General features: G+C 33.7%; 1 protein-coding gene across 2 annotated transcripts; it reads left to right on the top strand.

Moving 5' to 3' along the window:
* The first annotated feature begins 2,825 nt into the window (after window positions 1–2,825).
* ASPGB1 (N-terminal nucleophile aminohydrolases (Ntn hydrolases) superfamily protein) lies at window positions 2,826–9,424 on the top strand. 2 transcript variants are annotated; one of them, XM_089829985.1, is made up of 5 exons: window positions 2,826–3,010; window positions 3,097–3,315; window positions 6,772–7,005; window positions 7,310–7,396; window positions 8,733–9,424. In XM_089829985.1, the coding sequence occupies exons 2-5, from the start codon at window positions 3,157–3,159 to the stop codon at window positions 9,345–9,347; spliced, it is 1,095 nt and encodes a 364-aa protein (XP_089686111.1). In that variant the 5' UTR covers window positions 2,826–3,010; window positions 3,097–3,156; the 3' UTR covers window positions 9,348–9,424. The 2 variants fall into 2 exon arrangements, with proteins under 2 accessions (XP_089686111.1, XP_089686110.1); XM_089829984.1 differs by lacking the exon at window positions 2,826–3,010 and having other exon boundaries at window positions 3,058–3,315.
* Window positions 9,425–10,044: the final 620 nt, after the last annotated feature.

Raw genomic sequence — 10,044 nt, 5'->3', positions numbered from 1 at the left:
TAAAGAATAAAGAAAAATAGATAAAGTGGATGTAAGTAAATTAAGTTTAATTTACTTACATCCACTTTAAAAAAAATTTACATGCATCCACTTTATATTCTTTTCTTTATGCATTAAAATATAATTTGGTATAAAATTAATAAGTGTATTCATTTAATGAACAATAGCTTTGGAGGAATAAATAAGTTTAATTTTAATAGTTGTAAGAGTAAGAATTATATTTAAGAGATTAAATTAATAAATATAAAAGCATTGCTTTTTTTTTTTTTTTTAAATTCAAAAAATAATTTTTATTTATGATAAATTTTAAAGCATAAAGAAAAAATAATTTTATTCCTAATTACATTTTCAAGAATAAATAAAAATATATAAAGTGGATGTAAATAAATTAATAATTTTATTTTACTTACATCTGCTTTAAAATTAATTTACTTATATCCACTTTATATTTTTCTCTTTATTCTTTAAAATATAATTTGGTATAAAATTAATAAATGTATTCATTCAATGAACAATAATTTAAATTTTATTTTGAGGAATAAATAAGTATAATTTTAATAGTTGTAAGATTAAAAATTATATTGAAGAGATTAAATTAATAATTATAAAAGCATTGTAAGTTTTTTTAATAAAAATAATTTTTATTTATAGTGCTTTTTAAAGCATAAGAAAAAATAAGTTTATAGCAAATTATTATATTTTAAATCATAAATTAAAAAAATTAAAATGGATATAAGTAAATTTTACTTCAATATCAAATTTCCACAATTTATTTATAATTCAAATAAAAATTTAGTCACCTTATTAAAATGACATCTGGTCATTAATTACGAATGTAAGTCATTTAAAAAAATACTTTTTTAACATCCATATTATAGTATGTAATTTATTATTTTAACGTAGAATCATTTCTAACACTTTATAATAATTTTTTTTTAATTTAAAATTTGCTTTGTGACAAATAAAAGATAAACACAAAAATTTAATATAATTAAGGGGTATTATAATTTTTTTAATAATTGTTGCTAATAAATTTTGTAAACCTAAAAAAAATTATACTTTAAATATTTACATAAAAATATATTTCTACATTAATATGAAAATATTTAAAATGTTAAAATAAAAACATTTCTCTCAGAAATACTTATCCCAAAGTTAATGTTCTTCTACAAAACTAAAACTTAGCAGGTGACTTTTGTCCTTAATTACATTATGAATGTTTGTCATTTCTAACAATATATTTTTTACATCCATATTCTAATAGTATGTAATTTATTATTTTTGTATTGAATCATTTTTGACACTTTATAATAATTAATGTTTTATCTAAAAATTTCTTTTTGTGACAAGTAAAAATAAATCAAAACTCTAGTATATAAATTTAATCATTAATGATAATATAAGACTTCAATTTCTTAGGGTATGGTTCCATGTGGGTGGTCTCATGAATAAAATATAATTTTGCTAGGGGATTATTTAGAATCTTCTCCTGAAAAGTAGAAGCTCCAAATTTTTAGGAACCAGGTGAAAAAGGGGTGGGGCTGGAAATAGCCCCACCAGCTTAGGAATGCTTTTTGCCATTTGTCAATAATCTAAATTTTAGATTTTAATTAAAATGTAGTTTTAGAGGGAATTTAAAATTTCAACTTATTTTAAATGCATATCTTCCCTAAATTTCAAAGCTATAATTTTGAGCAGCATAAATCATGGGACTGCTAGCTTTTAAAACATTTCCTAAAAAATAGCAAGTGGTAGGAAGTCCCCTTTCATGGGACCCTAGCCTTAGAAAGGGATATTATTAATTTTTTAATAACAGTTATTAATAAATTTCTTAAACTTAAAAAAAGTATACTTTAGTTATTAAAATAAAAATATTTTTCTCTATTTTTCTCAATTTCCACTTCACTTCACTGAATATTATATTTTATAAGTAATAGATATATACTTGTACCAAAATTAAAATTCATGTTCAAAAAATCCTAGCAACTAAACAGTAAAATTAAATGAAGATTTTCAAATAACCTTGATGCGTGCAAGACATCTGACAATGTTAGGGAGGACGACGTATTTGAACAAGGCACAGTAGAGGCACGATTTTTTACGGTGCAAATATGTTGCACCATAGCCAATGCCCTAATTTTGACCATTTCCAACAACACACTAAAAAAATACAACAATCAATAAAAATAATACCAATCCACATTTCCCTCAGAAATGAAACTTAAATGTACTATACAAAAAATAAAACTATAATCCTAAGTAGCTTAAGATCATCATTACCATAAAGAAATATTAAAATGGGTATTGTGTTCCCCACAGGATAATGCGTAGAAGAAAAACATCCCATCTGACCACTATTTTTTGTTCAAGAACCTTTCTCACAAAAAGCAAAGACAAAATCGAAGTTATAACTGACACAGGATTCACAGCCACGCAATTAAAAACAACTCTCACGGTGGAACTTCCCACTCGCAAGAAGACATTTTGTTGGCGGACCAGACAAGAACTGAGCCACTATTGGGATTTTCTGAGTGATTGCAAAATGATAAAAACTCATGCCCACCTTGTCCATTTGATTAAAAAGTTTTGTAGGCCCCCTACTTCACTAAAACCATTTTTGATTCTATGATAATGAAATTGCATGCATGTGTTCTTTTGGGACTCGCAAGAGTCAATCTTGGAATTCATGACCAAAGTGAATACGAATTTTAAATGGTTGGTTCGCTTTCCAATCCTTCGCGAGCCTACATGCTTATCTCCTTTGGGAACTAGGGTATAAAACGAAATCCCATCTCACTGATATGAGCCAGAAAACTACAAATGCATTAGCAACAAGGGGCTCTAGGGGTTCGTTTAACATGTTTATGATATTATACTATTTTAGATTCATGGTGAATCCCACCTTAGATCCCACTTAGATTTCGGAATATGGTGCGATGGAGTCAAGTCTAGAGTTTGGAATCCGACTCATCGGAGATTAGGAAAACAAAACCAAATTAAAGAAACCTTTGTAAGAAAAAAATCTCTATAAATAGAGTATTTGTTGCAACTCCCATTACCCAATAGGTTGGCTAATTTTTTTGGGTCCTCTTGTAGTTGTCTCTGCGGGGAGAGCACATAGAGAAAGGTTCCCTGTTATATCCTTTTCCTGTGAGAATGGGATGGGCAATAGCTGTGCATGGAGGTGCAGGGATCGATCCTCGTCTACCCATGGATCGTCAACAGGAGGCCAGAGATGCGCTCTTATATTGCCTCCAATTGGGTGTGACTTCTCTCAAGGCTTCTGTTCCTGCCATTGATGTTGTTGAGCTTGTTGTAAGCAATCCCAAACCCTACTCTGTTTAAGAAACGAGTTGAAATTGCATGATTTTTTTAGACTCGAATGATGCAATCTCTGCAATGCCTGATCTTATGTGGGTCTCGGTTGAGGCTTTAGGATGATTCTTCAAGTGGTTTTGTAGTTTCTCCAAAGGTGGTGGGAAGCTTTGTCATTGTAAAAGAATAGCTTGTCTTCATATGGGTTCGTATGATTTGAGCCCTCCTTGGTTGATCGATTGGACTCAAATGCTTCATAATCTGTTCAATGTCTGATCTTATTTTGGCGTTGCTTGAACCATTCATATAACGACTGAAATGATGTTTTAGGTTTTCGAGAGGGTGATGGATAATTTGATTTATGGCTGTTTTGATATTTTCTTAACTAAGGTTGTAAGAAGCTTTCTTATATGAGAAACATGGGTGATTTCGGGTTTAGTCCTTTGAGTGATTGCCATCAACATGGCAGATGCGTTTCAGACCTTTGTTCTACACAACCATAAGCCCTCCTTAGTTACAGAGACAAAGTAGATGTGTGGGCGTTGTTTGAAGCGTTCTCCTGATGGTTGGAACAATTTTTCCTTTTTCAGAGAATGGTGAATTTCTCGGTTTGTAGTAGTGTTTTTGCTTGTTTGTTTTGTAAGGTAGTAAGAAGATCTGTTTTGTAAAGTTATGAGATTGTATGTGGATATCTGTCCGAAACCAGATATTTGTGTGGTATGAGCGCATGCCTCTGCTTTCATAGATTGAGTTGCTTATAGGTGTTCTTGTTGTTGCCATGGGGGAGCTCTTGATGTATTAATTACGGTGGTGAGATTATATGGGAAGTAATGCAAATGGGCTATACTTTCACAAGTGTTTAGGTAGGCAGGCAAATTTCAACTACTATGCATGTCCCTGCTGGAGAAAGGTTGTTATAATAGCAAAACTTAACTGTTTCGATGGTTTCCTAGATTGAGGTTCTCCCACTGTTTTAGCTTTGTCTGATTCACGAGTTCTTCCCGATCTCTGTCATTTGCAATCTACTTCGAGTCTGAAACGTATGGGTTCCAGAAGTGATTAAATTTAGCGAAGATTTGGATTTTCAATATTCAACGATCTTGTTTAATGATCACATGGTCTGAAAAAGACATGAGTTATCACGAGACGAAAAGATTGCATATGTATAAATGTAGCCATGAAAATCCTTTATCCGCGCTCTAGGAAGTCATGCGCTACCTTTAGGGATTTTTTCTATAATCATATATTAGTTTAGTTCTTACAATAGGTGATTCGGAGTACTGTCATCCTAATAGTATGGGATAACAGCTGAAAAGTTACCAGCTGAAAAGTTAATAACAGGGGATCATCATCCAGGCGATCATCATCCTTGTTGACCGGTGATTTCCCCGGTGGATTGATCACATTTGATTCCCATAGGCAACCTTAATCATTTCTGCAGGGATTGAATCCATCACAACAGCTTTTCTATGTTTTTAGGGAGTTTGGTGATCTGTGTTTCATGTAGTTTCACATAGATTTTTCCACGTCCTCAATTACTGTTTTGGCCTTGTGTTTCTTTCTCCAGTGAGAATCTAGGAAGCAGAGATAGTTGGCAGGTCAGTAATAAAAGCCTCTCTTGATTAATGCTTATTATGGTATTTGACTTGGGAACAATGTGAAAAACCCTCCTATGATCATTCTTGAAGATTAATGGACAGTATTATGTAAACAAATTCGGGGGTGCTCTATGATGGAAATCAGCATCAGTGCATTCTTTCGGTTGTAAGCTTTTCACCCTGTTTTTGAATGCAAAACGTTCCAGTTTTCTCCCATTAATTATCTGAAGTCAGAACTTAAAATAGTGCATTAGTTTGCTGTTGGATCCCTAGTCTGCTTTAAACTTTCTCATTGATTTTAATGCAAATGCACTATTTGGTTGCTTTAGTCTAGTCCATGGTGCGGTTTGAAGCTTTTGAATTTGTGCCTTTGTTCTGGACTGTGACTGTGATTGATCACAATGCTTTATGCCCATGGAATCTTTGGTGATACATGTCACTATATTCTGTAAGGATTTTGCCTTTTGTCCAGAATCTGTACGGTACTGCATCATATGCCCTCCAAGCCAACCCTAGATCATGAGTAACTTTGTGCCAACCTTTGTCATCGGCACAAATGCACGAGATATTTTGTAGTTTTTAGTTCTGTCATTGTGCATTCCTTCTGAGATGAAATGCAACTTTTCAGAATGCTGTAAGCATATCGCATCTTTGGTGTTACTTTTTGTAAAGCCCTTCAGTTTTGTCCACGGGGCATGTAACTGTGTAGCATTTTAAATTATAGCTTGGAAATCATCACCGAGTTATAAGTACTTTTTGTGCTAAACCTTGTCTTGGGTGCAAATGCACCAATTTATTTCTTTTTCTAGCCTTTGCGGTATGCCTGTGCCCACTGTTTGAAAATTGAGTATACCACTTGACAATCCTGATGCCTATTGAATATTTTATTATTTGGTGATATTATGTAAACATCACTATTGTAATGTGCAAAATTTAGAACCTCTGCCGCAATGTGCATGAATGTTGGGTTAAATCCCCTGTTCAATAATTCGGGTGTGAAAAGAAGCACTTAAACCACTTTTGTACATTACTGCCTTTTTCTTTTATTATTGTCCTTATCTGAAGGGAACTAGTATATGAAGATCTTTATTCCTATAATCTGATCATTTATTTTATTCATTTGTTGGTTGTTTTAATAAGAGGGTTTTCTTGATCATTTGGGCCATATCCCCAATGTTTTCAAATTACTTCATTGCATTATGCCATTATCTGTGGCATATCTCTGCGTTAAATTCCATTCCCTGTTGATTCCTCCTCTTTTCTTGTGTTTGTGTGGTGTGTTTTGTAACAATCCCTAGTTAATGACTTGGAGCCAAGGCTTATCAAGCACTCCACCTACCAGGAGGTTTGCCAATTAAGAAATAATTCTTTGGGGTACAGTAACGTGTGTATTTCACTCCTTCAACTAAAGGACTGCGGGATTTAGTTTTCTTCCTTACCTCACAATGGTTTTGATCTCTTTCTTCTATTTCCTTTTGTCTCATTCTTATCCAACTTTGAATCCCCTCTGTTTGTGAAGGAACAAATTCAATCTTCCAACCACCTGAGCATCTAAGTGAAATACTATGTTGCAAGAAGAGCCTTGATGCAGCCCAATAATTGTTCTTTCTGATAATTTTTCTTGTATTGAGGCTCTAAAGCTCTAATTTGATCCTACAGGCCTTCTTATCAATCATTTCTTCTCTACTTCCTCCACATATTGCTATGCTGGTTCGCACACAATTGAAGTATGGTATTTTGTCCTGAAAAAAATGAGAGTTTTTTGTTCTCAAACTTACTTTCCAAAGAGAAATTGTTTCGATGATGGAACATGATATTTCATGGATCACTGATACTTCTTTTGGATTGAGATGTGCAGGTAAGGGAGCTTGAGAGCAACCCAGTTTTCAATTCAGGCCGTGGCTCAGCATTATCTACAAAAGGCACAGTTGAAATGGAAGCAAGCATAATGGATGGTTCCAGAAACAAGTGTGGAGCAGCTTCTGGCCTTTCTACTGTTAAAAGTCCTATTTCCCTTGCCAGGCTTGTGATGGAAAAGTCTCCACATGCATACATTGCTTTCTCTGGAGCTGAAGAGTTTGCAAGAGAGCAGGTCTAAACCTTTGTTTTTAATTAAATAATTACTATTTAGAGATGGAGCCCGTTTCCACTATCTTATCAAATCCGTGAAAAGTTTGCAGATGAATTTGTATAGCTTCTAGTTTTAATGGACTAAATAAATGATTAAACAAGAGCAGTAGGAAAGAGCATTCTACTTGAATTGTTCTTGGCTAATTATATGGAAAAGAAAACTGCTGTTCTTGCATTCCTTGTAATGTTAGTACTCAGTTGACTATCTTTTATTATGAGTAGAAATTAGCATCTTTACTCAGTGTGTGCTTCTTCGCCAATATCAGGGTGTTGAAATTGTGGATACAAACTACTTCATAACTGCTGAAAACAAAGACAGATTGGAGCAGGCAAAGGAGATGAACAGCATACAGGTCTTTTGCTTTCTCTCTGTCTAAATATTTGCATATACACATTATTGCTATTGGATGCAGTTTTAAATGATTTTGTTAGTTAAATCAGACAAAGAGTGATATATGCACATACACTTTATTGCCATTGGATGCATTTAAAATGATTTGATTATTAAAATCATACAAAGAGTGTACTTTGTGCGCCAAATAATGGCATATATCTCTCTGATTCATAGTTTGTGAAAGTGAATACCAGATAGTATCGCAGATCCATTCATGACAAGTCTGTGCACCCTTTCAGCTACTGGATGTTTGTCTATCAACCAATATCTTCTCATGACAAACCTGTAGGTTTTTATTGTAACTCTATACGAAAGGCACAGAGCCTTCTTTTTACATTATGCAGCGCTTTGAAGATCCTTTCAAGACATCCTAAACCTTCGATTAGGCACTAGGCATTACCCCAACAAGCGACCTTCGATTATTTATCATACAGTTCCCTAAACCTTAGGAATTGTGATGCATTGTGATACATCTACTGGCATGTGTACTATTCGAGTCTTTTTCATGGTATGATCATAAAATATTTGAAGTTTGTTTTAGCATTGGGCTTTTCCCTTTAAATACCCATTTGCTAAAACTGAATAGCAGGTAAAAGTAATGTTTGAGGTTAGATTAGATGTTAAAACATTCCACAATTATTTATTATGAGCTCTGTTAAGTAAAATGGGTGTTGCCCTGGTTTTTGGAGGCATTTTATTGGGCATTGGCATTAGATGTTAAAATATCCGATCCATTCACAACACACGTGTGAAATGATACTGCCTAGATGCAAAACCAATGGCAATTCTTTTGCTATTTAATGCACAGCTATATTTAATCTGCTATCAAATACTAGAATCAGACTACTCTGTTTATAGACAAATTTCTATTTTTACATGTCGATACTTCGTTTGAGAACATGAGGGTGTATACCAAGAAGGGAATACATAATTTTTGCAGCAGCAATGTGGCAATTTGTAACATATACAAGGATCCTGTTCTGACATTTTAATTTCTTTATTCTATCCTAAATCTTACATTGGCTTCAGATACATTTGACTCGCTTTCTTTTTCTCCCTTACTCACTGCACTGTCATTTTGTTTTTAAGATTCTTAAAAACAACAGCTTTTGGGCGTTCCTGCCTTAGATCCTATACATTTTGTTTTTCTATTAGAGTTGAGACATATTTTTTGTTGGGTAGTTTCTCCCTCACATTTAGCAATTGTACCTAGATGTACCTCAAGTCTTATTGACATATTGTGGTCTTTACTGAAACTGATATCAAACTTTGCTTCCTTTCTTTCCCTGTTGCAGTTTGACTACCGTCTCCCAGAGTCTGAGAATGAAGTTGGAAAACCTGATGAAAATGAATTGTTGCCCACAGTAAGGTGCCATGCATATGGTAAACCCACCCTGGAAAAAGCTTTTGGGAGTGGTTTAACATATGAAAATGGAGACCAAGCATCTTGCAAAAGTGGATATTTTCCCGAGTTGGAAATGAATGGGGTACCTATCAATCTTTATCAACCAGAAACTGTTGGTTGTGTTGCAGTGGATATTGAGGGACGCTGTGCATCAGCTACTTCTACTGGAGGGCTGATAAACAAAAGGTCAGGAAGAATTGGGGACTCTCCAATCATTGGTGCAGGTACATACGCCAATGACATCTGTGCAGTTTCAGCCACAGGTGAAGGTGAAGCCATAATAAGAGCAACAGTTGCAAGAGATGTGGCAGCCCTTATGGAATACAAGGGTTTATCTCTTCAGGATTCTGTTGACTATGTTATCAATAAGAGGTTAGAAGATGGTAAAGGTGGACTGATAGCTGTATCGAGCAATGGGGAAGCTGTTGCAGGGTTTAATACAATGGGCATGTTCAGAGCTTGTGCAACAGAGGCTGGATACTATGAAGTAGGCATTTGGCACTAGGATACCCTGCTTTAACATTTAAATGATTGTATTTCCGTCTTCACTTTAACTGTGGCAAAGGGTGAGTTTGTTTGAAATTTCATATGCTCCTATCTTTTGCATTTTCACTTTGGCAAAGGTAAGATTTAAGTGGTAAATTTTAATAGCTGAATGGTTTTCCATTATGATGTTTGTTTATTTGCATCAACATCTCAACATTTTAGATCACACTCTAAGATCCATTATAAATAGGAAAGTGATCTAAAATGTTGAGGCAAATAAGAACACAGTCGATTATAGAAAGAACACAAAGAAATACTATGAAAACCGGCATCACTCAGCTAAGTTTTTTCAAGTCACATCACTAGATTAAATAAAGTTATAATATTACCTAAAAAATATACCTAAATAACACGTTAAATACTATTGTGAAACAAATTATGGATTCCTTTCTTCTCTACCCACAAGTTGAATTTCACAAAAAAAATAAAAATATGACATTGAATTTTACAAAATGTGCCACAAAAATTCAACAAATGCACACTATTTTAATTCTAAATTGGAAAGTAACATTTTTAGAGGACAACTATCTTTACAAAAAGTTTCTAGAACTTTAGAACGTTTAAACAATCCTGTTAAATAGGACAAGCTAATAAATCATATACGACCTTTCTAAAAGAAAGCTGTTCTGTAGAACTTGTTCCAGTAACTATTCTCT

Source organism: Cupressus sempervirens, chromosome 5, assembly GCF_028749045.1.
Source record: "Cupressus sempervirens isolate cs-2001-9-10 chromosome 5, ASM2874904v1, whole genome shotgun sequence".
Classification (NCBI taxonomy): Eukaryota; Viridiplantae; Streptophyta; class Pinopsida; order Cupressales; family Cupressaceae; genus Cupressus; species Cupressus sempervirens.
The sequence above is the reverse complement of the archived record's forward strand: the minus strand, read 5'-3'. Positions and strand labels throughout refer to the sequence as shown.